This window comes from Prunus persica, chromosome G5 (genome assembly GCF_000346465.2).
Source record: "Prunus persica cultivar Lovell chromosome G5, Prunus_persica_NCBIv2, whole genome shotgun sequence".
NCBI lineage: Eukaryota > Viridiplantae > Streptophyta > Magnoliopsida > Rosales > Rosaceae > Prunus > Prunus persica.
The window spans coordinates 9,186,967-9,214,338 of record NC_034013.1 but is presented as its reverse complement, the minus strand read 5'-3'; the positions used below and the strand labels follow the sequence as shown (position 1 = coordinate 9,214,338).

Genomic DNA, 27,372 nt, shown 5'->3' with positions numbered 1-27,372 from the left:
TAAACCTACTCCTTATACCCGAGAAAAATACCCGAAGCTCTTTCTCCCTCTCCACTCTCCATATTTTCTCCCCACTGCTCCGGCCACCACACACGGCTCCGGCCACCCGGTTTACACCATACATACAACTCCGTACCCTTTGCTTAGCTATTGTTTTCCTACAAACACTCGAACTAACTTAGGCATCGGAGGGCCTTTGGCCAATACCCCCGGGTGTGGTCTATTTACTCCAGTCTTTTTTACAGGAATCGAGGAAGAGAGAGAAGGAATATCGAAGGTTGAATGATCTAAAAGCGAATATTCTCCCGTGAGATTATTTGCACAAACAAACCACATAACGCAAATTTTTAATTAAAATTTTCTATTTCCATATTTTCTCCACTTATTTTTCTTACAACACACACCTTTAGGGGGACAGGAACCTTAATCTAAGCATAGACCTCCAGTTTAGATAACCTGGGTGTTGGAATGGCAACTAATGGAGTCATTTTCCTTGTCACAACCCCAAACCTCTCTGAAAGATCAAGATTTGTTCCATAGGGCAACCTCCACTCAAACGAATGCAAGAATGAAGCCAGCACATAAATTAGCGTCCTCTCTGCCAAGGGCAGCCCTGCACATATTCTTCTGCCAGACCCAAATGGAAGATACTCAAACCTATTGCCCTTGTAATCAAACTTGCTTTGGTCGTTTAGGAACCTCTTGGGCCTAAATTCCAAGGGACTGTTCCAGACACTTGGGTCTCTTTGATTGGCCCAGATGTTCAGAAAAACACTTGAACCCTTGGGTATGTTGTAGCCTCCAATGGTTGTAGATTGAGTTGGCAAACGTGGAAGTAGCAGGGGCAGCGCTGGGTGCAATCTGAAGGTCTCCTTGATGACAGCATCTAAGTAATGTAATTTGGACAAATGAAACTCTTCAACCAAGATGTTCAACCCCACAATCTCTGTTAGTTCTTTTTGAACTTCTTTCAATTCATCCGGATTTTGCATCAGTTCAGTCATCACCCATTCCACTGTTGTTGTGGTGGTGTCAGTTCCTCCCACCATAACGTCCTATATATTAAACAATTTAGAGCAACTCAATATATAGGAGTGCACATATACATTATGTAGCCAATACAAGATAATCAAATTTTTTTTTATTAACCAAGGAACAGGATGCGAATTTGACTCCTCTTCTTATTTTGGAAATTACTAATTGGTTAGTCACTCTGAAAAAAGTTTGAATGTATATATAATTCAAATTTACAGTCAGACAATATAATATATTTTAAGTAGTGTATATCAAATTTATAGTCTCACAATATAAGATGCTTTAAGTAGATTGAATTTATATATAGTTCCTAGTTTGACAAGATAAGTTAAAATAAGGTCTGGTCTAATATAGGCCTCTACAACTTCTATTTTTTAAAATTTTCTAGACATAAACTATCACTTTTGAAATAACTCAAATTCAAACTGAAATGCCCTATAAGATATAAAAGGTCATAATACTCTTACATATTTATAGCATATCAATTACTCCGTTTTTTATTATTGAGCATTCCCTCTAATCCCGAAAATTTCGACCAATAAAAAATTCTTAAAATTTCTACCAGTAAACAATCCCTCAAATTTTAGAAAAAAAAAAAACTCTAGAATTTCAACAAAAAAAAAACACATTAAAATATATTATCAATGACAAATGATAAGTAAATTATTATCCGAAAAAAAAAATTAGATAAATTATTATCATAAAAAAATATGATGTACCTATCTTGTATATATACGGGATAGGTAAATTATTATTTTTTTACCGATCTTTAATATAACTACAATAATATACCCATTTTGCACGGACAACACTCCCACCACCCAACTCCGCATGAAGATTCCCATAACATTTTCAAACAAACATTACAAAATAAATATATAGAGATATATATACCCAAAAATCGTTTGCAACTTCATTTTGCTTTGCAAGTTGCACAAAGAACAAAGGAAAAAAACACTAAAATATATTGAATTTACTCGGTTGATCATCAAATCAAACCTCTTCCTTAAAAAATATAAACCCTCAAAACCCAAATAGAACCCATTGTATTTTGATTCCCATGATCATGAATGGTCTCTCTCTCTCTCTCTCTCTCTCTCTCTCTCTCTCTCTCTCTCTCTCTCTCTCTCTCAAAATAAACTATTAATTTTATCTTATTTCCAGTTATCTCTCAATCAGGAATTCCTTTTTGTCTTTTGAGTTCTGACGCCTAGATATGGTTGAAGGTTCTATTGTTTTTGGAAGAAGGAAGTATATTAGGTCTGACTTAAAAACAAATTAGCCAAGTAGAAAAAAACTAAAGATTCTAAATTATAGTCACAAAGAAAAAGAAAAGGGATTGGACATCAATATGGCATGAAACTAGACAATAAAAATGGATATTTGAGTTTCAGAGTTTGGGTGGTTTCTGTTCATCCTTTCTGAAGAAAGGAGCGGGACATAAGGTTCTCTTTGTTTTATTTTCCTCAAGTAAGAGTGGCGATGTGTCATTTTTTTAACCCTTAGATTGAATTTGAATGATGTGTCAAGCATTAATGAACAGAGAGTAGTGGTATGGAGTATTTACTCCCTCAAATAAGATCTTGGGTTCGAGTCATAGCATTTGTGTAGTGTGTGAATTTAGTATGCTATTGCCCCTCTTAATAGAAAAAGTCATTAAAAAAAAACAAAAACAGAGAGTGTTTTAACTTTGTCCTTAAAAATTATTTTGTAAAGGGTATATTTGTCTTTAAAATTTTTTAAAAAAAGTGAGTCAGAAAATAGGATAGGTGGGTGAAAATAAGCACTTATTAAAAATTGTTTCTATATTAATTCCTACATTCATATACAAAATACAATTAATAATGGCTTAATTTAGGGTATTTTAGGAATAAAAAAAATTAAAATAAATCAGATCTTATACTTGTTGAGTTAAATCCTAGTTATCGAATTTTATTTATATAAAAAAGGATTTTATTCAGAGAAAAATAAAGAGATGGGATTTAGGTGAGAAAAAATGAATTTGAAGGGATTTAACTAAATATACTATTAAAATAACATTATTGTGAACCTGGACGCACGAACTGGGTTATGGATCTTGTCTACCAAAAGAAGAAAAAGAAATGGATCTTGTCTCCACCAAAAAAAAGAAAAAGATCTATGGATCTTGTACACCTACCGTGAGCAAGGCCAAGAGTTCTTGCATTGTAAGCGGTGTTGCACTATCTTTATTATGCTCCAATAGGAACTGCAACAAGTCCTTCCTTCCATGTTTTTGTTCAAGCCCCTCATTTTCGGCTGGAGACATACTGATCTGAATTTCTATGGCAGAAGTGAAGATCTTTTCAGTGACAGAAATAGCCTTCTGTTGTTGCCTCCTAATCCCTTGTATATCAAACCTGGCAAGCACAGGGAAAAAGTCTGAAACGTTCGGCTTTGCAAGCAACCCCATAATTTCTGTCACCACACCTTCCGAAACTCAACCCCAATATCAGTTGCTCCCTTCTCTTCCTGCAGCGTCCCGCCCCATATCATGCGCTTGAGTGTGTTGATGCTGGTCATAAATGCCACCTCCCCCAAATCAACTGCACTGCCAGCTTTGCCATAAATATAATTCAGAGACTTGCGAACCTCTTGTTTCCTCAGAGCATAGCAAGCATCAATGTTGGCATTGCTCAGCATGTGGCTAACGAACACCTTGCGCAACCGCCTCCAATCCGGCCCATACGTTCCAAACGCTATGTCAATGCCACCGTATGATGCAACCTGTGCAGCAACGGTGGAATCACGGTTGGAAAATATGGTGTCGTGGTCACGAACCACTTGTTTGACAAGAGTTGGTGATGTGATCACAAAGCATAGTTTTCTACCAAGTTTAAGTTTGTAAATAGGGCCGTAGGTTTTTGCCAACTTTGTGAAGTCGTGGTGAAGGTTGGGGCCTAGAAAGGGAAGGTACCCTAGCAGGGGAAGGCCACAAGGGCCTGGTGGCATTGGAGGAGTTGGTTTCCTCGACTTTTTCCAAGGCAACAGGAACCAGAAGAGAGTAAACAGTAGGGCTAAAAGGGTGAGAAAGATGAAGTCTTCATCTTTCTCAATGCTAGCAACAACATCCCAAAATGGTGACCACATTGCCTTCAACATTTTAACTGGTTTTTTCTAAATGAAAGCTACCAACACACGCATATATATAGGAACTTTTTGTTTTTATTTTGAGCTCCACCAGACAAAATAATGGTTAAAATTTTCAGATAAGTGCTATATATCCAGAAGAAAACGGCAGGAATTTCAGGCAGAAATGGTTTTAATGATTCAGATAAGACTATCTAGGAAAAGATGAATAATAATCACAAGTGCCAAATAGTTTTGGTCAATATGTAAAAGTTCGGTGGACGTTAGCTAGATCGGCTACATAAATATTTCTGGCATATATTATTATTTATTTTTTTATTCGATTTATGGCGGTGTCTTGATTCTTTGAACTGCAGAGAGGTCCTGGCCTGGATCTCATTCCCTGCCCATATAAATCTGTTTCTTTATAGCGAGGCCACATTTACGATTGCCACGTGCCTGTAGCAGACCAACTGACAAGATCGATATGAAATGATCTGCCTCCATTTTAAAATGCTAAATTAAATAAAATACATTTAGATTTAGAACAGATTTTCTAACCTCTCATCTCTGGTTACTATGACTAAAAAGAAGGAAAATCCTCCTCTAAGATACTCTTACTTGGCTCTTCATTTTGAGAAACCAACGTTTGGCTCACTACATCTAGCAAGGAGGAGAGAGAAATGGAGGCTCGCCAAATTAAAGAGAAAGAGAAAGAGAGAGAAAAATGGTGAGAGAGATAGAGACATTTAAAAGGTTGGTGAGGTTGGGTTTCTACTTTTCTTTTTAATATATTTGATTTGCAAGAGAAAGAGAAAGAGAAAATAATAATAAAATATTTCAGATTAGCCAAAATAGAGAACATTGCGGGAGGAAATATCTTTTAAGTGATTTGCTATAATAGCTTTCTAGATATTTTAGCTAAAATTTGACTAAAGGCTTTTTATCACAAATCATCCCTAAGGTTTGCAAAATTATCATATTTCGTCCCTAACTTTTTTTTTTGGTGACACTAATGATCTTTAATGTTCCCCTCCACACATCAAAATAGTCCCTGCCGTTAGTTTCCGTCAAATTTTCTATTAAATTGTTAAAATGGCATATGTGTGGAGCCCACACATCCAATGGTATGGAGTCATGTGACTTAAAATAAATAAAATATATTTTAACTATTTTAAAACTTAAAATACTATATTTTAAATATTTTAAAACTTAAAATACATTTTAAAAAAAATTAATGGCTAGCTTCTGTTTTTTTTTCCTTAAGAAAATTTAAATATTTTAAAAGTGTTTTTTAAGGGATTTTAAGTTTTAAAATTTATTTTATTTTATTTAAAGCCATGTGCCTTTTGATGTGTGAGCTTCACACATATGCCACATCAGCAATTTAAAAGAAAATTTAACGGAAGCTAATGGCAGAGACCATTTTGATGTGTAGAGGGTGACGTTAAGGACCATTAGTGTCACAAAAAAAGTTAGGAACGAAATTGATAATTTTGCAAACCTCAAGGACCATTTGTGATAAAATAAAAAAAAACCTTTAGCTAAAATTTGGAGACTCTCTTGGAGATGCTCTTATGTTGATGCATATATAAGGAGGTATTACCGTTTATGAAGCATTGGGATTGTTGACATTAATAAGTTCAATGTATGGAATGAGAGAGATTAAGTCTTTTAATACTATTCTCAGACTTCTCAAGGCGGTTGTTGAGAATTGAAATTGAACACAAAGAGAGCATTCTTTCCTTTTCTCATAATCTGAGTATTCTTAACATCAATATATTTGAGTGTTTTATCTTATTTTTTGTGCCTAGTTTCGGTTATACGGAACTTGATAGTTGGTGGTTCATGTTTCCCAACACCCTTGCGCAAGTATAGTTGCATCACATGTGCTCATTTATCATCAGAATCAGTAATTCTTCGGTATGTATAGAAGTTCATAGGCCTTGAGGTTTTCCATTACCAACGCTATACATGAATTTTTGAGAGAGGAAATAACATTTGAATTAGTTCTCGATGTTAGACGGTCAAGTTGCTAATCTTAATTATTGATCAAGTTCATATAAACTGTAGTTTAAGTACAACTTCAATCATCAAAAGCATTAACATCTTGAAATATTGTAGGCTACTCATAGAGTGCTGGATCCGATAGCCTTGGAGTTGGGATGAGAACCAGAGGTATCTTCTTCTTCATCACAATCCCAAACTTCTCTGAAAGATCCAACTCCTCACCCTGTGGCAATTTCCAGTCAAAGGAATGCAAGAGTGTAGCAAGTGTATATACCACCATCCTCTCAGCCATTCCTGTCCCAACACATATTCTTCTGCCTGACCCAAATGGTAAATAGTTGAAGTCACGTCCACTATAGTCCCATTTGCCATGCAAGAACCTGTCTGGATCAAAATCCAATGGGTCTTCCCAGTTAGAAGGGTCTCTATGAATTGCCCATGCATTAACAAGAACCCTAGAACCCTTTGGAATGGTGTAGCCTCCCACTGTGCATGTTTCACTTGGGCAGTGAGGGATTAAAAGTGGCGCGACTGGGTGCAGGCGCAGAGTTTCTTTCATCACAGCTTGTAAGTATGGTAATTTGGAAATATGAGTTTCTTGTACAATGTTGCCTTTGCCAACTACATCGTCCAATTCTTGCTTGGCTTTTCCCATCACCGCTAGTTTGTTCATGGTTTCAGCGAATGCAAACTCAACTGTGTCGGCGGTTGTTTCAGTCCCACCAAGCATCATATCCTGTCCTCAGTCATATTGTTAACCATCATGTTAATGTGATAGTTTGTTAACATTTCACATGAAACAAGAGAAAGATATATATATGCTTACGCTTTACAAGGCAAGTTATTTTGCTAAACTATTTGCCATGTATCATTTTTAAAAACAATTAAAACTTTATTACAGCTGGACATAAAAACTCAATTATAACCCTTTGAAATAAAATTTAAAAACTAAAAGATCATGAAAAAGTTGTAACCGCCCACCCCGACCCAGTCTCCTACCGCCCCCTCCCTCCCTTGGTCATCGTCCCCTCCCTCTCTCTCCTCCTTCTCACGCAGTACAACAACTTAACCATCTCTGAATCCTTCATTCTCACCCCTTCTCCTCTTTGAAGGTCTCACTCATTTGTTGACTACAAATTTTCAAATTGTCATCAAATCTGTAAAAGCTTGATGTGAGAGATGGGTGTGTGCTTCCTTGGGGTTCAAGAGACCTTTCAGTTTTAAAAAGAGAGAGAGAGAGAGAGATAGGCAGGCAGTAAAGGGAGGCAGTGCATGGTAAGGGGTTGGGTCGGGTGTAGGGCTGGAATTAGGGATTCCAATTCCATTTCAAAAAATAGAGTTGATGGATCATTTGATCGAATAATTTAGTTGAGGGATCAAAATGTAAATCATGTATAAGTTTGAGAACCATTTGAGTAATTTACCCTTAAAGTTAGGCATTGGGATAGAAAGCACTTATCTCATTATTTTGGCTTTTAAGAGCATCTCCACCCGAGCTATCAAAAGCCAAGTGGAGTGCTACACGGCTAGAAAAGGTGACTCACTCATATCCACCCAAAGTGTTATATCCGACGTGTAAATAACGTCTTATGAACTAGCGGCAATTTTGACAGCAAGAAACAAAGACGTTATTTCAGTTATCGAGAGCTTTTTAATGAATGGGCCTTGCCTGCTGTGTATAAAAGTGACGTTTTCAAGCTTCCATATGCTTTTCTCTTACCATATTTTCATTGTTTTTCATATATTCTTTAGTAAAATAATAATTTTATTTAACAGTTCGGGTGGAATAAGAAGTTGTCCATAATGTTAAATTGCCATATAGGCCGTGAAATACAAAATTGATGTTTTTTATTTGACATTTCCCTTGGAGATGTTCTAATAAGATCCATGAATTTGAAATAGTTTGGCTTTTAATAAATTTCATGTATTTGAAATACTTAGAGTTCTCAATGTATTTAGATTGATGGGGTTCATTATCTAGATTAGTAAGGTTCATTAATTTGAGTCCAAACCGTCAGTATGGTTGATAGCTATTAAGAATTGATTAGTTGAGGATACTTACATGGCATCCCTATGGTAGGGAAGTTTTTTTCCTATACTAGTCCACGGATTTAGAACTAGTTTCGACAAGTTCTATGATATAGGGATCGAAAACTCTTCAATTGGGGATGCAAGTCATTCTATAGTGAGAGCTTAATATATGGCTCTTAAGCGAGACCATATTTCTTAACTGTTGGATCACATTGGTTAATTGTTAGATCAAACTGATTTGCCTGATCTAACGATTAAAATATAAGACTTCACCTAAGAATCATATATAACGTCCTCACTATAAAATTCTTGTCGGGATGCTTTAGGCATTTGAGCTCTATATTTTTTAGGCCCAAAATGGCACAGCCCCATTTAAGGCCCCATTTTGCTATTTTTTTCCCAATACAGATTGGTTCAGTATGGAAGGTTATGATTATGAACAACGTGCAAGTGTTCGGATTGAACGAAAATTTGCAAAATCAAAGGTTTGAATTTAGCTTTTGTATGTAAATTAAGTTTTGAAGAATGTTCACATACCATAAGCAGAGCTTTGATGTGAGTCATGGTCAGAGGCGTCTTGGAATCTCCTCCCTCCTCTTTCAATTTCAACAAAAAAGTCAAAAAATCTTGACTCTCTTTCGCGCCTTCCTCCTCCATCCTCAGCCGTTGATCAATCATCTGCTCAAATATCCCATCAAACCTCCGCACCAGCCCCTCCATCTGCTTCTTTATACCCTGCAAATCGAACCGACCCAAACCCGGAAAAAAATCCGAAACATTGGGCCGACCTATGAGCCCCGTCATCTCCGACACCACTTTCCGAAACTCCGCCCCGAGCCCGGCCCTCTCCTCCCCGTCCACCGCCGCGATGCAGCCGCCACATATCATGTTAGAGATGACGTTAAGCGACGTCAGGAAGATCTGCTCGCCCACGTTTACGGGCGACCCGGCCCTACCGTACAAGTAACCGACCATCTTTCGGACCTGGTTTTGGCGGATCGATTGGAACGAGTCCAGCGCGGCGCCGCCGAGCATCTTCAGCACGCAGACCTTTCTCAGCATCCGCCACTCCGGCCCGTGCGGGCTCCACAAGACGTCGGCCCCTCCGTAGAAGGCGATCCGGGCCGCTACGGGAACGTCACGGTTGGCGAAGGTGACGTCACTGTCTTTGAGGACCTCGCGGGCGGAGGAAGGGGAGTTGAGGACGACGCAGGTCATGGCGCCGAGGTGGAGCTTGAAGATTGGGCCATAGGTGTGGGCCAGGCAGGCGAAGTAGGAGTTTAGTTCTGGGTCGAGAGAGAGAAGGTTACCGAGCAAGGGCATGCCCAATGGGCCTGGGGGCAATGGTGAGATTTTGTTGCGGGACTTTTTCATGCACAGCCATGCACACCAGATGCTTGCGAAAATGGCTGAGAGAGTGTAGAGAAGAAGCCAACTCTCATCATTTGTGGTACTAGTTTTGAACCAATTCATGGTAAGCTTCAAATTGCGATTTGAGTTTTGTGTGAAGAAATAAAGGGAGAAGGGAAGGACTCTGTGTGGTGCAGCGTACAATTGACTCAATGGGGCCTACCAATATATAAAATAAAGGGAGAAAGGGAAGGACTCAGTGTGTTGCTAGTGAATATCCAGTGTACACTCAATGGCGGCTACCAATGCGGTTGTTTTAATTTAGACCACGTGTTTTTGCATGCAAACCTAAAGCACGGTTGCAAATTGCAATGCAATCAACTAACTCTTTATTTAATTATAATATTTAGAACATGTTGATTAAAAGAAAACCACGTGATTTAAGGAAATTGGCAAGATAGTGATCAACTTTTCCATTAATCATTGCTCAATGATTTTATATATTTGTCGTTTTGGTGCTTACTTACTGGAATGCATTATTGCTAGTAATTTAATTACATGAATAGTAATATGAATGTATAATCCAAATTCAAAGTAATTACAATATGAACTGTAAAATTTAATTGACAGAACAAATCAAGAACGAGTGCAACAAGATCTCACTTGTGAAATGAGATGAAACACATAACACAAATTTATTTCAGTTTCCATACTTTCTTCATTTATTTTTCTTACAACAATATGCACACACACGTTTATGGAGACATGAACACTAACTAAACTAAGGGGAGAGCTCCAATTTAGACAACCTGGATGTCTCCTTGATGACAGCATCTAAGTAATGTAATTTGGGCAAATGAAACTCTTCCACCAAGTTGTTCAACCCCACAATTTCTGTTAATTCTTCTTGAACTTTTCTCATTTCTTCTGGATTTTGCATAAGCTCAGTCATCACCCATTCCATTGTTGTTGTGGTGGTGTCACTTCCACTTACGATAACGTCCTATAAACAATTCAAAACAACTTAGCAATCAAAGAGGGGAATTCGAATTTAGAACTTCTTTCAATTTTAGTAATGAGAAGTACACAATTACACGACAAGCTTGTTAATCACCCTAATAAATTGAATATATATGATTCATGAATGTCAAAACATTTATTCTAGTACCACATTTTTCTTGAAAGCGAATAATATGAAGAAAAAAAGGTCCAATATACTTGAAATTTTGACCACGTATTTGGTATTTGTATATACACAGAGTTTCAACGGAGAGATTCCTATTTGAGAGACACCCTTGTGGGGCTCATCCATATTGTATTTTTATAATCCGATCCGTACAGTTTTTAACTATTCCTTCAAATATCATCTCTGCAAAAAATCACTTGAATTTGATATCATATGACTAATCAATTGATGGTTGCAGTTTTAGTATTTTCTTGAACCACTGGAATCAACTATTTTGTTGATCACAAACAATTAGATGTCGTAATGGTTTTCAATTTTACTAATTTCTTGCAAGAATAATCTTTGAATGAACGGTTCGAATTGTTGTTTTGCACCCTACAATGTTTCCCTCAAATAAAACTAAGGGTAAACTACAGTAAACCCCCCAACCTATAGGGTCATTTACGAGTTCATACCCGATTTTGGGAACATTTATAGGTACATACTCAACGTCACGGAAAACCTACATATTGCCCCCTCCGTTAGCGAGTCCGTTAGGAAATCTGTTATGTGCCTACGTGACGTCTAGCTGGACAATTTTTTAAGGGCATTTTCGGCAGATCAAGTCCCTGGGTTTGACATCCAAAACAACACGTGGTTTACTTTAATTCAAAAAAGAAAAACAGAAAACCCCCAAATTGAGTTCCATATCTAAGCCCCCACTCAGACCTAGCCCCCAAATCGATAGAAGTGGATGCCCAGGTTCCAATTCAAAGAAGATAAAGACGACGATGTCGACGAGGTTGATGATGTCTGCAAATTCAAAGATGCGAAGTGGGCCAGCCCATTTGTCACTACGGCAATCAATGTCTTCTGACGACGTCGTGGACTGACAACAACACTGGGAGAAGATTTTGGGGCTGCACCGACTATGGGGTAAGAAGAGGTTGTGCATTCTTTGAATGGTATGATCCACAGGTATGCGAAAGGTCTAAGATTGTGATATCTGGACTATTGAAACGATTGCGTAAGGAAGAAGATGAAAACCGAAAATTGAAAAAAGAGGTTGAAGCTACCTTGAAAGCACAAAGATTTCTACGAGCAAGTGTTCTGGGTTCTTGGATTTTTTTGATTGTGTTGTTGGGCATGCTAGTACTAGAATGGAGAGACTCTGGATCTTCCAAGAATGTGAAATTAGCGCTTACATTTTAGGGTCTATATCTTAGAAGAGTTGGGTGATGTTTTTTGTGGCCATTTGTGGGACATTTTGGAAAATCAAAGTGCTTTGTATATAAAAGGTCTGTTTCTTGTAATTTCCCATGTGAAATTGTATCAAAGATGTTTATGTATGAACGATTGTGAGGCAATTTGGAAATGCAGACTGTTTATGTATGCACAATTGTTAGGGAATTTCCAATTGAACAATTGCTTGAAGGCAAATTCCATTATATTTTGAGTTCAAAATACATACATACTTTTCCAACATCTACAGCTCAAATTTATAAAATGAACATGAGCACCTAATCTGGAATACAATAAAACAGCTACCAAAAGTAAACTTATCAGGCCACATCACAAAACCAGAAGTTGTACTAGTTCAAAATAAAATGGAATTTGCATAAACTAAGAACTAAGAACTAAGAGCCTATGTTCTCTGTCTCTTGGATGCTCTCAATCCTATTCCAGCAGTTTCAGCTGCATTTGGCTGGGAAGCATTTAGTGCAGCCTTCTTTGCAGCAGCAGCAGCCTTTGCCCTTACATATGCAAGCTTTCTCCTAACTCTTGTAGCTGCTATTGCTTCATCCTACAGATAAAATATACTTTCAGCTTCAAACAATGAAATTGCTTTTCCATTTTAAGGAAGAAACAACATAACATTTCATCAATAGCCTACCAATAAAAATAGGCACTCACAGCAGCAACTGCAGGGTCTTGGTTAGATATTTTTCTTGGTCTTCCTTTACCCATTGAAAGGGTTTTTCATTTTGAGGTAGATTTCGATGGTGAGTGGTTTTGTTATGGACAGTTAAGCCACAAATACTACACCTCATTTGCATTCTTTGTCTTCCCAACCATTTTTTCCCAGTCTTATCTATTCTCTCTTCAGCTCTTTTTATCCTCACCTCTCTAGGTCTTCCAGGTTGTCTAGTGTAGGCTGATGGCTTTATTGCTGTCTGATTGGTTTTCTCCCATAGCTGTGATCCATTAATTGGCATAATGAGATTGTTATAGAGGGCCATGTAACTGTCCTTGCTATAGTATGAATGCACATAATCCTCCACAGCTTTACCCTTTGAAGACCTTGTAGCCCTTACACTCTTTGGTAGCTCAGGTTCAGCCACTTCCTTATCCTTTGAAGACCTTGCAGCCTTTACTTTCCTTGCTGCCTCAGTCACTGTTTTACCCTTTGCATTATTTGGTGCGTCAGGTTCTGAAAAATCCCCAACATCCTCCACTAGTTCTTGCTCCACTATCTTCACTGTTTTACCCTTTGCATTCGTTGGCTGCTCAACATTGCTCTTTGTCTTATAAGGAACAAGAAGAATAGAATCAGCACATCCTATATCCTCAATCACGACTGACCTCTGTTTTTGTACCCCATAACCTTCCACCCTTTGCAGCTCGATCTCTTTGTGTTTGTTTAAAAAGGTATAAGGGTCATCAGCCAACTATGTCAAAAATATATCTATCTCCCTTACTCCTGGCACACATTCACACATTTTCATAACATCTTCATCAGACATAAACTTCTCTACAGAAGCAGAGTTAGGAAGCTCATAGTGATATAACACTATACCATCATAGCCTAACTCCTTAAGCATCAGACCAATTTCAAACATAGACATTTGGTCCTTATCGCAAAAATCAATGAAATCCAGAGTCTCATTTACATACAGGTTGTCACATAAAGAACCCCCATGGTTCATTCGAATAGTAAACTTATCATCTTCACCTACAAAGCCACATAACAGTCAAACCTATTAATACACAATTGTTCAATATTTAATTGGTGACTAGACAAGGACATAAACAAATGCATAGGTTTTGGACCACTAAGTAGTGTCTCAAATCGAAAGCAGTTTGGTTTGAAAAAAAAAAAAGTGCTTATTTTTTATGCCTTTCCAACAACACAACGACAGAAATGGACCATGGACCATAAATATCACTATCAAGCACACTTCAAAGCAACTGAAAGGTTCAGACAAAATCAAACCGCACGCATCTTAACCCTTTGAGAGGAAACCAAAAAGCAAGAAAAGTTAAAACTACCTTCAACTTACAGTAACGAGGAGCACGACAACCACGAGGACGAATACCCCATGGCATCTCGAATTACAGCAACCCAGCCTTCTTTGCGCTTTCGATCGATGCAAAATGGGGATTAGGTTTCAATTTGTGCAATCGGTTTCGATTTGGGGGGAAATCGATTTCGGTGAGGGGGGTTATGGACGATGAGCTTCTGGAACATGATTCGGGGGTTTTTTGTTTTTTGTTTTGAATTACATAATGCCACGTGTTGTTTTGGGCGTGAAACCCAGGGACGTGAGATGCCGAAAATGTCCTTAACAGATTTCCTGAATTACAGAAGGCTAGACGCCACGTAGGCACATAATAGATTTCCTGACGGACTTGCTAATGGAGGGGACAATATGTAGGTTTTCCATGACGTTGAGTATGTACCCATAAATGTCCCCAAAATCGGGTATGAACTTGTAAATGACCTTATAAGTTGGGGGGTTTACTGTAGTTGACCCTAAAACTAAACTACCTACAAGCATAAATGAGATATGGATCTTGTCTCAACCTAAAAAAACAAAGGAAAAAGAAAAAAACGAAATGGATATAGCAGGCACCGTGAGCAAGGCCTTGAGTTCTTGCATTGTGAGTGTTGCATTATTTAATCTTTTATTATGCAGCTCCAAAAGGAACTCCAACAAGTCCAACACACATGTGTGTGTGTGTATATATATATATATATAGGAACTTTTTGTTTTTATTTTGAACTCCACCGGATAAAATAATGGTTAAAATTTTCAGATAAGTGCTATATATCCAGAAGAAAACGGTAGGAATTTCAGGCAGAAATGGTTTTAATGATTCAGATAAGACTTTCTAGGAAAAGATGAATAATAATCACAAGTGCCAAATAGTTTTGGTCAATATCTAAAAGTTCGGTGGACGTTAGCTAGATCGGCTACATAAATATTTCTGGCATTATTTGTATATTATTATTTATTTATTCGATTTATGGCGGTGTCTTGATTCTTTGAACTGCAGAGAGGTCCTGGCCTGGATCTCATTCCCTGCCCATATAAATCTGTTTCTTTATAGCGAGGCCACATTTTACGATTGCCACGTGCCTGTAGCAGCCCAACTGACAAGATCGACATGAAATGATATGCCTCCATTTTAAAAATGCTAAATCAAATAAAATACACTCAGATTTAGAGCAGAGTCTTTATCATGTTATTCCTAATTACGATGGCTAAAAAAAGGGAAAATTCTCATTCTAACATACTCCTTACTTGGTTTTTTATTTTAGAAAACTAATTTTTGACTTTTTACATCTAGCAAGGATGAGAGAGAAATAGAGGCTCGCCAAATTAAAGAGAAAGAGAAAGAGAGAGAGAGACATTTGAGAGGTTGGTGAAATTGAATTTCTACTTTTTTTATAAATATATTTGATTTACAAGAGAAAGAGAAAATAATAATAAAATATATCAGATTAGCCAAAATAGAGAACATTCCTAGAGGAAACATATTTTAAGTGGTTTGCTATAATAGCTTTTTAGCTATTTTAGCTAGAATTTAATTAAAATTTGAAGATTCTCATGGAGGTATTATAGTTTATGAAGCATTGGGATTGGTGGCATTAATAAGTTCATTGTATGGGATGAGAAATTAAGTCTTTAAATACTATTCTCAGACTTCTCAAGGCAGTTATTGAGAATTGAAATTGAACACAGAGAGCATTCTCTCATTTTCTCATAATCTAAGTATTCTTAACATCAACAGGTTCGAGTGTTTTATCTTGTCTGTTTCGGATATACGGAGCTTGATGGTTGGTGGTTCATGTTTCCTAACACCCTTGTACAACTACTGTTGCATCACATGTGCTATATATCATCGGGATCAATAATTCTTTGGTATGTAATGTGTAGAAGCTCATAGCCTTTGAGATTTTCCATTACCAATGCTATACATGAATTTTCGAGAGAGGAAATAACATTTGAATTAGTTCTCGATGTTAGACGGACAAGTTGCTAATCTTAATTATTGATCAAGTTCAAATTGTTAGCTTGATATAAACCGTAGTTGAAGTACAACTTCAATTATAAAAAAAGCATTAACATCTTGAAATATTGTAGGCTACTCGTATAGTGCTGGATCCGATAGCCTTGGAGTTGGGATGAGAACCAGAGGTATCTGCTTCTTCATCACAATCCCAAACTTCTCTGAAAGATCCAACTCCTCCCCCTGTGGCAATTTCCAGTCAAAGGAATGCAAGAGTGTAGCAAGTGTATATACCACCATCCTCTCAGCCATTGCTGTCCCAGGACATATTCTTCTGCCTGACCCGAATGGTAAATAGTTGAAGTCACGTCCACTATAGTCCCATTTGCCATGCAAGAACCTGTCTGGATCAAAATCCAATGGGTCTTCCCAGTTAGAAGGGTCCCTATGAATAGCCCATACATTAACAAGAACCCTAGAACCATTTGGAATGGTGTAGCCTCCCACTGTGCATGTTTCACTCGGGCAGTGAGGGGCTAAAAGTGGCCCGACTGGGTGCAGGCGCAGAGTTTCTTTCATCACAGCTTGTAAGTATGGTAATTTGGAAATATGAGTTTCTTGTACAATGTTGCCTTTGCCAACTACATCGTCCAATTCTTGCTTGGCTTTTCCCATCAACGCTGGATTGTTCATGGTTTCCGCAAATGCAAACTCAGCTGTGTTGGAGGATGTGTCAGTCCCACCAAGCATCATATCCTGCCCTCAATCATATTGTTAAACATCATGTTAATGTGATAGTCTGTTTACAATTCATATGAAACAAGAGAAAGATATATATATGCTTACACTCCACAAGCCACGTTATTTTGCTAGACTATTTGGTACTTTAAGATTTCAGGAGATTGTGAATTGAACTCAATGATCACATTAATTTGTCTAAAATTTGGTAATGTAAGATTCTCGTACCCTAAAATTTGTTATGGACACATCCTAATTCTAGGACCCTAAAATTTGTTATGGACACTCAATTACTCATGATACCATTATTGTGTTTTTAAACTATACCTTCCCCCTTTGTTGTGGCACTGAAAGGAAGCTTGGATTGTTATCAAAGTTGCTCACTACACCAAGTCACTTTTAAAATATTCCCACGATAATCCTTAAAAACTTTATTTTATTTCTTTGATACTTCAAAGGAAAAACTAATAATTATCCCAAAATAATCTTTTCAAATCCCAATTGAATACACCCTTTAAAATTAAACTATAAATTAAAGCTTAAAATAAATATATAAATGACAACCTAATATTTTTCTCAAAAAGTTAAGTTAATCTGGATGAGAAATTGGGAAAACTAACAATCACAAGTTTGGTTGAGTATATGCTGCCAATCATTTTTTACCTCTTATTATAGTGTGTGGTTCTGGAGGAGCACGCATGCAAAAAGGATGTTTGAGCTTGATGCAAATGGCCAAAATATTTTCTGCTTTATATGATTATCAATCAAATAAAAAGTTATTTTATGTATCAATCCTTATATGTCTTACCACATGAGAAATTATAGAATAGTACTGTATCACCACGTCAGCCGATAACACTCCTATTTAAAATTTGCCATCCGTCATTTTTTAAAACAATTAAAACTTTATTTTACAGTTGGACAAAAAACCCAACTATAACCCTTTGAAATAAAATTTAAAAAATAAAAGATCATGAAAAAGATGGAACAGCCCACCTCGACCGAGTCTCCTACCGCCCCCTCCCTCTCTCTCTCTTTCCCTCTTCTCACGTAGTTCAACAACTTAACCATATTTGAATCTTCATTCTCACGCTTTTGATGGCTACCCCAAGACCTAGTTACATTTCTCCCTTTTGAAGATCTCACTTATTTGTTGACTACTAATTTTCAGATTGTCATCAAATCTGTAAAAGCTTGATGTGAGAGATAGGTGTTGATGGTAATTGAATTTCAGTGCCTAAGATATGTTGCATGTGCTTGCATGGGTTCAGGAGACCTTTCAGTTTTAGAGAGAGAGAGAGAGAGAGAGAGAGAGAGAGAGAGAGAGAGAGAGAGAGAGAGAGGCAGTGCATGGTAAGGGGTTGGGTCTGGTGCAGGGTTGGAATCATACAAAAATTTCGAAATTTTGAAATCTATTCCAATTCGGAAAACTCGGAATTTTTGGAATTATACGAAAATTTCGGAACTTATATGTTTTGGAATATTTTTAGAAAGTTTTGGAAACTCATTGAAAATTTTAAACATGTCTAACAATTTAAAAGGTTAAAATTTTCTCAAAATTGAAAAATCATACGGAAAAGCTCTAAAAACTATTATATGCTATCACTTATATGTTGTTATCCGTTATGAAATAGCTCATCTAGGTCTATTTGGTCATTAAGTCATATCAAATTCAATATGAAGCTAATCATTATGAGTAGTCTAAGTGATGCAGATAAGGAAACATTAAAGTTAAGCATTGGAATAGAAAGCACTTATCTCATTATTTTGGCTTTTAAGAGCATCTCCACCCGAGCTGTCAAAAGCCAAGTAGAGTGCTAAACGGCTAGAAAAGGTGGCTCACTCATATCCACCTGAAGTGCTATATCCGACGTGTAAAGACGTTATTTCAATTATCGAGAGCTTTTGAATGAATGGGCCCCGCTTACTGTGTATAAAAGTGATGTTTTTAGGCTTACATATGCTTTTCTCTTACCATATTTTCATTGTTTTTCATTTATTCTTTAATAAAATAATAATTTTATTTAACAATTTAGGTGGAATAAGAAATTGTCCACAATGTCAAATTGCCATACAGGCCGTCAAATACAAATTTGATGTTTTTTATTTGACATTTTCCTTGGAGATGCTCTAATAAGATCCATGAATTTGGAATAGTTTGGCTTTTAATAAATTTCATGTATTTGGAATACTTAGAGTTCTCAATGTATCTAGATTAGTGAGGTTCATTAATTTGGGTCCAAAGTTTTTTTTTTCGTTAGTATGGTTGACACCTGTTGAGAACTGATTGGTTGGGGATACTTACATGGCATCCCCGTGCCAGGGAAGTTTTACTCCTAGACTATTCCACGGATTTAGAACTAGTTTCGGGGAGTTTTATGATATAGGGCCCGAAAACTCTTCAATTTGGGATGCAAGTCATTCTATAGTGATGGTCTATTATATGGCCTTTAGGTGAGGCCTTATTTTTTAATTATTAGATCAAAATAGTTAGTCGTTTAATCAAATTGATTAGTCTGATCCATTGATCCAACGATTAAGAGAGAATACATCGCCTAAGGGTCATATACAAGATCCTCACTACAGAATTATTGTTGGGATGCGTTTTTGCATTTAAACTCTATATTTTTTAGGCTCAAAATGGTACAGCCCCATTTAAGGCCCCATTGGGGATGGCCTGAAGTTAAAAACCTTTGTTTTTTTTTTTTAAAGGTTTAGGAATATAGCTATATTTGTTTTTGGTGATTAAGAGGAATAGAGGTATATTTGAATTCTAAAAATTTTGCTATTTTTTCCCAATACAGATTGGTTCAGTATGGAAGGTTATGAACAACATGCAAGTGTTTGGAATGAACGAAAATTCCAAAAGCAAAATCAAAGGTTTGAATTGAATCATCTGGGCATTTGGCTTTTGTATGGAAATCAAGTTTTGAAGAATAGTAGTTCACATACCATGAGCAGAGCTTTGATGTGAGTCATGGTCAGAGGCGTCTTCGAATCTCCTCCCTCCTCTTTCAATTTCAACAAAGAAGTCAAAAAATCTTGACTCTCTTTCGCGCCTTCCTCCTTCATCTTCAGCAGCCGTTGATCAATCATCTGCTCAAATATCCCATCAAACCTCCGCACCTGCCCCTCCATCTGCTTCTTTATACCCTGCAAATCGAACCGACCCAAACCCGGAAAAAAATCCGAAACATTGGGCCGACCTATGAGCCCCGTTATCTCCGACACCACTTTCCGAAACTCCGCCCCGAGCCCGGCCCTCTCCTCCCCGTCCTCTGCCGCGATGCAGCTGCCACATATCATGTTAGAGATGACGTTAAGCGACGTCAGGAAGATCTGCTCGCCCACGTTTACGGGCGACCCGGCCCGACCGGACAAGTACCCGACCGTCTTTCGGACCTGGTTTTGGCGGATCGATTGGAACGAGTCTAGCGCGGTGCCGCCGAGCATCTTCAGCACGCAGACCTTTCTCAGCATTCGCCACTCCGGCCCGTGTGGGCTCCACAAGACGTCGGCTCCTCCGTAGAAGGCGATCTGGGCCGCTACGGGGACGTCACGGTTGGCGAAGGTAACGTCACGGTCTTTGAGGACCTCGCGGGCGGAGGAAGGGGAGTTGATGACGACGCAGGTCATGCCGCCGAGGCGGAGCTTGAAGATTGGGCCATAGGTGTGGGCCAGGCCGGTGAAGTAGGAGTGGAGTTCTGGATCGAGAGAAAGAAGGTTACCGAGTAAGGGCATCCCCAATGGGCCTGGGGGCAAAGGTGGGATTTTGTTGCGGGACTTTTTCATGCACAGCCATGCACACCAGGTGCTTGCGAAAATGGCTGAGAGAGTGTAGAGAAGAAGCCAACTCTCATCATTTGTGGTACTAGTTTTGAACCAATTCATGGTAAGCTTCAAATTGGGATTTGAGTTTTGTGTGAAGAAATAAAGGGAGAAAGGGAAGGACTCTGTGTGTTGCTAGTGAATATCCAGTGTACGATTAACTCAATGGGGGCTTCCAATGCAGTGGTTTTAATTTAGACCACATGTTTTTGCATGCAAGTTGAACCCAAAGCACGGTTGCAAATTGCAATGCAATCAACTAACTCTTTATTTAATTATAATTTGTAGATTAATTTTTGTTGATTAAAAGAAAACCACATGATTTAAGGAAATTGGCAAGATAGTGATTAACTTTTCCATTAATCATTGCTCAATTATTTTATATATTTGTCGTGGCATCATTTTGATGGGATATAGGAATGATATTATTGGTGGTGAGTAGGGTTATGTGGGAGTAATAATTGGTAAGAGAAGAAACTTGTTCTATGGTGATAATCGAAAGACAGAAACTAGCGGGACACTATTTTAGACAATGATGATGTTCCTTACTTGATACAAAATGACAAGAAAAGAGTGGCTCCATACCAAGCGCTTGAGTGTGTTGATGCTGGTCAAAAATGCAATCTCCCCGAAATCAATTGGGCTGGGAGACCTGTCCACCTCTTCTTTCCTCAAAGCATAGCAAGCATCAACGTTGGCATTACTGAGCATGTGGCTCACGACATGACCACCTTGCTGAACCGCCTCCAATCTGGTCCATACGATCCAAACGCAATGTCGATCCCACCGTATGACGCAATCTGTGCACCAACGGTCGCTTCGCGGTTGGAAAATATAGTTTCGTGGTCACGAAGCACTTGTTTCACGAGAGTTGGTGATGTGATCACAAGGCATAGTTTGCCACCTAGCTTGAGTTTGTAAATAGGGCCGTAGGTTTTTGCCAACTTTGTGAAGTCCTGGTGAAGGTTGGTACCTAAAAAGGGAAGGTACCCTAGCAGGGGCAGGCCAAGAGGGCCTGGTCACAATGGAGGCGTTGGTGTCCTTGACTTTTTCCAAGTCAACAGGTACCAGAAGAGAGCAACCTCCCACCATGGTGACCACATTAGCTTCAACATTTTAACTGGCCTTATTGTAAATGAAATGTTACCAAAACTATATATAGAGAAATTTATTTATTTATTTATTTATTTACGAATTCCACCAGATAAAACAATAATTAAATGCAAGGTTACCAAAAAAATGCTGCCTTTTAACCCACCGAACAAAATATCCAGAAATTCCTAGGAAAGACGAAAAATAATCAAATAACCAAATAACCAAAGGCATTTTCTAAAAATGGTTGTAGTTGAGATAAGGAATTTGAAAAATAATCAAAAAACCAAAGAACCAAAGGCATTTTCTAAAAATGGTTGTAGTTGAGATAAGGAATTTCTAGGAAAGACGAAAAATAATTACAAGTACCAAATAGTTTTTGTCCATTTTAAAAAAAATATGCTGGTCAAGAAAAAGAAAAAGTCTTTGGTTTAGAGCGGAGCTGAAAGGGTGAGAAACATTGCTCTGATCATGAGATGACCATCTCTCTCAATATTTGCTAGCATCTCCATGTTAACCAGTCAGTCACTGTAGGGTTATATATAGAAAATAAATATAGAGCAAAAATCAAGTAACAACAGTTTAGTCAGAAAAATAACGTTCAGTCACATCAGTTGTAGGACTGAAAGCATCATGTCCACGTTGTACGTTTAAGGCAAGAAATGTACGGTTGAAATTGGGCGGTGGTGTTCCTCTAGCATAGGGCAGAGCTATTCACATGCCTGAGATGGCCTGCCCCACTACCATTTTCTCACCTCCTTGACTATATAGAGAGTATAGGCATAGATTGCACAAAAAATCTCACAATTTTAAGCTTGTGGCCCCACAAAACATCAAACTCTACCTCTGCCACTATTCTAGCATGTGTGTGCAGCAGTGCTTTTGTTTGATTTATCTTCATAGCTTTAAATGCTATCTTGACTATAGTGTGTAAGGCATTCCATTCACGGGCGGTCCTATTCTAAGGACAAGGTAGGCAGCCGTCTACTTCATTTTTTGCCAAACCAAAAATTACCTAATACAATCAATTTTCTTCTGTCTACTCAAATCCAACTTCCATTCCAGCTGAAGTTTTCTTTCTTGAAAAATACTTGTTTCTTTCTTTGCTTCTTGGTCCATCCATTTTCTTTGAGAGTGAAAGTGAGAGAGGTGTGATATAGTTTTGTAAACATATCACCCACAATTATTTGGTATTAGTTTGTGACTGATTACCATATTAGTAATTAGAGCTAGAATGCATTATAGATATATGGCATCCAACTGAGTTTTTATGAAAAAATAGACAAAATTTGACCATTGCTTTCACAAATGTCAATTTTTATAAAAACTTGCAGATATAACGAAAACCCCACTTAAAAAGACACAAATATACTCAGAATAAAAACTCACATAAACCTAAAAGTAAAAAGAAATTTTATTTTTCGCAGACGATCATCTCTTACCAGACTTGACGAGTTTTGTTTGATCATCTCAAAAGTCACCTATATGCATAGTAAGTATTTATTTTGATTTGCTATATTTCAACAAAATCAAGTACCTAATAGTTTGGTCACTGGATTCATTATTTTATGGTAAATTAATTTCTAGTGGCAGTACTACAAAAATTGAAATAGACGACGGGAATCCACCGTCGTCTAGAAGATTTTCAAACCGTCGTAAAATCGACCGTCATCTTTTGATATATAAAATGACGGCAAATAACCGACGTCGTTAAGACATTCAACGTTATACAAAAATAAAAATCGACATCTAAGTACTATATATATAGCATAAAATGCAAACTGCGACAACATTAGACGACGGTTTTAGTAAAACAAAGACGTCTAAAGAATGTTACATGTCAAGATCAAAATAAGCACTGATGTAAAGATTCTTATCCACGTTTCTAATTGAAGGAATACTGTCTTGTATAACCTAGAAATTGTCGTGGTTAACATATACTACGTTCACTAAATAAAAAAACTTACGTCTAAAACACGTAAGGGTTATTTACTTAAATGGTCCTCAAATTTGTACCCAATTTGTATTTTGGTCCGTCAATTAAATTATTCGTTCAAATGGTCCATCAACTCTTTATTATTAGTCAAATTGATCCTACCGTAATAATTTCTGTCAAATTAAATCATGTGAGGAGCACATGCCATATTGCTAAGGGTAAATAGGACTTTTGATAGCTTAATAAATAAGAATAAGTTTTTTAGAAAAAAAACAACCTGCAGCGCCATCTCTCCACTCCTTTGTCTCCCTATTCCCTCTCTCCCTCTCCGCTCTCTCCCCTATGCCTTCTATACACCCATTCCCCTTTGTCTCCCCATTCCCTCTCTCTTTCTGTACTCTCTCCCGTTTCGCTATGTTCTAGAGAAGGGCTCCATCCTCACCGTTTCTTTCTTTTTGGTTTTTAAATAAAACTTGACTCTGTCTCTTGGGGAGAAAACTTGGGTGTGGACAGTGGCGGATCCAGGATTATGTAGCCAAGGGGACTTAGTGTAAAAGTTCTGAAATTTTTCTATAAAGAAAATAATGCTAAAAAGAGGTTGTCCAAGGTTGGGAGGTTGGGAGGTTAGGGTTTGAGAGGATGGGAAGAGGGGCTGTGGAATTGGGAATGAAAGGTTTGGAGAAAATGAATCTGTGCAGAGCTGCTGTGCGTGTGTGCTGTTCTGTTTTTTTTTTTTTTTTTTTAAAACCTGGCCCAAAACGACGTCGTTTTGAGGCCAGGTCAATTAAAAAAAAATTTGACTGAGCCTTGACTAAACGACGTCGTTTGGCAAGGCTGGTTTTAAAAAAAAATTACGCGCAAGGCGCAGCGCAGCTGCACAGCTGTGCAGGACATTTCGTTGGGGCATTTCGTCGAGCACATTGTGTGCATACAAGGGGGCTTCCAGCAGTTGTCCAAGGGGGCTTTCATGGACTCCCTTGCCAAATTTCCAGCCTTCCAAGGGGTCGTCCGACCCCTCTTGTCCCAACGTGGATCCGCCACTGAGTGTGGACTTGGGATTCCCCAAATTCAGTGCCATCTACATCCGTAGAAGGCAAGATCGAAACAACTTCGGACAATCCAATTCGGCGTCCAGTCCCAAGGCCAAGAAATCCCATCGAATCTTATATTAGGTTGTTTGGTTGAGATTATATTATGTTTGGTTGTTGAAGAAATGTAGAATTAAATTTCATATTTTGGTGATTCTTGGATGCAATGACTGCCTGAAGAAAATGAAAAATGGGTGTTTGTTGATTTACATTGGATTGATGGGGAGGGATGCAGAGATGGAGGTGGGGGCGGGTTCTGGTGGTTTTTTTAAAAATTTATGTATTATTTTTTGGTTTTTTGAATATTGGGCATTTCAGTTTTTAAATTTTCTAATTTTTATAGTATTTTATAAGCTTATATAGATTTTAAATAAGATATTAACATTTTAGTATAAATTGATGATTTTAACCTTCAAATTAACGGTAATATTGACGGAATTAGACGGTACGACCAATTCGACAAATAGTAAAGAGTTGATGGACTATTTGAACGAATAATTTAATTAAGGGACCAAAATATAAATTGGGTATAAGTTTGAGGACCATTTGAGTAAATAACCTAACATATAAAGACGACGCTTATAGAAAAGAACAGACGTGTAAAATATATTACATGTCAATAATCATACCGTAACCGACGTAAAATATATTAACCATGACACGCATGTGGAATAACTGTCGCTTATAACATTTTCCACGTCGCTATGTAGGAAAACATCGCCTTGTTAAACATATTCCACATCTGTTACTTGTGAGAATCGACGTTTAAAGGATACAAAAAAGCCCCTTGGACAAAGTTAGACGACTCTTTTAAAAAAAAAAAACTAACATCTGAACTTTTTAACATGGCACAATTCCTACTCACGACTCATGTGGTTACCCGCATACGTTAAAAATTATTTTGACGGTGTGAACCGGAAAAGAAACGACGTGGATTAGAGCTTGAACGGCGGTTGTTGTACAATAACAGACGTGGTTAACTCCTTCACTACGTTCCAAGGATCCAATTGTTTGACGTTGTAATTCGCTTACCACATCGGTTTTTGTATAGACCTTGACATGGTTGGCCTTTTAAAAGTCGCTTTTATAACCCTCTTTGACGTATGTATTCTCTGAGACGTCAATTGTTTTAGACTAATCGAAGTGCAAAAGAGCTGTCACGATAGTTAATGGAACTAAATTGCCTTTATTTTCCTCTTTAGACGAAGGTAGTTATTAATCGTGGAAGTAGTGTTTTCCAAATTCGTCGGTTGGAGAACTGTACCGTCGCGTTATTCTTAAATATACGACGTGTTTTCTTTTTCAAATGGCGGTTTTTATTTCTTTAAGGTCTTTTGCACTTTCTTTCCACGTCATTTATAAAAATACGACGTTTGTTATATTTTAAACGTTTGTTTTTGCTATTTTTTTAACTAGACCGTCGTATTTTACACCTTTAATTCAGTATTTTTAATTTTTGATTTGTCCTGCGCAAATCCTGCATAATGAAAATGTGATCAGAATGAAAATGATATATAGAGCTATTAATTAATGTCATACAATTAACTGCATAACTAATGTCATTATACAATACAACAATCAATCAATCCATATACCTCCACACTCATCTCTAATATTTTCACTCAAGTGTTATCTATCCGATCACACCTCAAGACTGGGATTCTAAACTTTTGGTAGTCAAGATCCCAAACTTCTTGAATGACACCATAAAACCGCATATTAGAGACAATAGAGTTTTTATCCTTGGCACTAGCAACTTGCATAGTATGTGCAAGTAAATAAACTCCACTATTTTGGACAGTTTGCACATCATCTTGTGCTTTGGTGTTAAATTTAACACCATTAATAAGATAGCTCTTATATGATGGCACTGCCATGCTTGGACCAACTGCTAGCCACCTCAAATTTTCTGATACGTCATTATTCTCTTCCCCAAGTTCACTTTGAACCCACAAATTAATCATATATCTTAATTCAATCTAACAAAGAAAGAAGAAAATTAAAAGTTCAATATATGTTATTCAATAACATATACCTGAAAGTGTAGCCATTGAATGAAAGTGCTATTGTGCTTATCTTGCAGCCATTTTATTCTCCTTCTAAATTTTGGATAAGTGGTCTTGATAAACATCATATGTTCCCTACATTGAAACGAAAAAATCAAGTATTACAGTCTCTTGTATATAAGATAAACATAAGGAATAATATTTAAAATGGCTAGTTAAAGAATAAAACTTACTCGATATAAGGTAGGACTTTCTCCGTATTCTCCAAGACATATAAATGTGCTTGGTTCAACAGGTCCTGATCAACTAAGCTCACTGTGCAACCTGATAATGTCTTTGAAACTCCCATCTTCTGGCTTGATGGCACTCCAACTGTACTAACATCAGATAAATGTTCGGTGCAAAACTCTACAACTTCTTCAGCTATATATCGCTCAGCAATGCAACCTTCGGGACGAGTACGGTTCTGAACATACCCCTTTAGCACTTCCGTATATCTTTCAAAAGGATACATCCATCTAAAATAAACTAGTCCACACAGACGAACTTCTTTGACAAAATGTACTACTAGATGAATCATGATATCAAAGAATGAAGGGGGAAAGTATTTCTCAAGCAAACACGAAGTAACTACTACATCTTCTTCCAACTTATCTGGCTTGGAACATCTATTGTCTTTGCCCATATAGTATTGAAGAAGAAACACAATCGAGTTATTGCATACCTTGCAGGCTTCTCCAAAACAGAACGAATTGCCACATGGAGCAATTG

General features: G+C 37.5%; 2 protein-coding genes and 1 pseudogene across 2 annotated transcripts; all 3 read right to left on the bottom strand.

Moving 5' to 3' along the window:
* Positions 346-4,152, bottom strand: LOC18776733 (annotated as a pseudogene).
* Positions 6,142-9,709, bottom strand: LOC18776863 (flavonoid 3'-monooxygenase). The gene is made up of 2 exons (XM_007209844.2): positions 8,701-9,709; positions 6,142-6,868 (listed from the first exon to the last, which is right to left on the bottom strand). The coding sequence occupies exons 1-2, from the start codon at positions 9,634-9,636 to the stop codon at positions 6,248-6,250; spliced, it is 1,557 nt and encodes a 518-aa protein (XP_007209906.1). The 5' UTR covers positions 9,637-9,709; the 3' UTR covers positions 6,142-6,247.
* On the bottom strand, positions 15,927-20,783 carry LOC18777553 (flavonoid 3'-monooxygenase). Its single transcript, XM_007209978.2, has 2 exons — positions 19,604-20,783; positions 15,927-16,669 (listed from the first exon to the last, which is right to left on the bottom strand). The coding sequence occupies exons 1-2, from the start codon at positions 20,540-20,542 to the stop codon at positions 16,049-16,051; spliced, it is 1,560 nt and encodes a 519-aa protein (XP_007210040.1). The 5' UTR covers positions 20,543-20,783; the 3' UTR covers positions 15,927-16,048.

Coding starts and splice junctions, on each gene's coding strand:
- LOC18776863 (XM_007209844.2), bottom strand. CDS start 9,636: ATGAATTGGTTCAAAACTAGTACCACAAATGATGAGAGTTGGCTTCTT. Junction 6,869..8,700: donor ACATCAAAGCTCTGCTTATG/GTATGTGAACAT, acceptor GACTGAGGACAG/GATATGATGCTTGGTGGGAC.
- LOC18777553 (XM_007209978.2), bottom strand. CDS start 20,542: ATGAATTGGTTCAAAACTAGTACCACAAATGATGAGAGTTGGCTTCTT. Junction 16,670..19,603: donor ACATCAAAGCTCTGCTCATG/GTATGTGAACTA, acceptor GATTGAGGGCAG/GATATGATGCTTGGTGGGAC.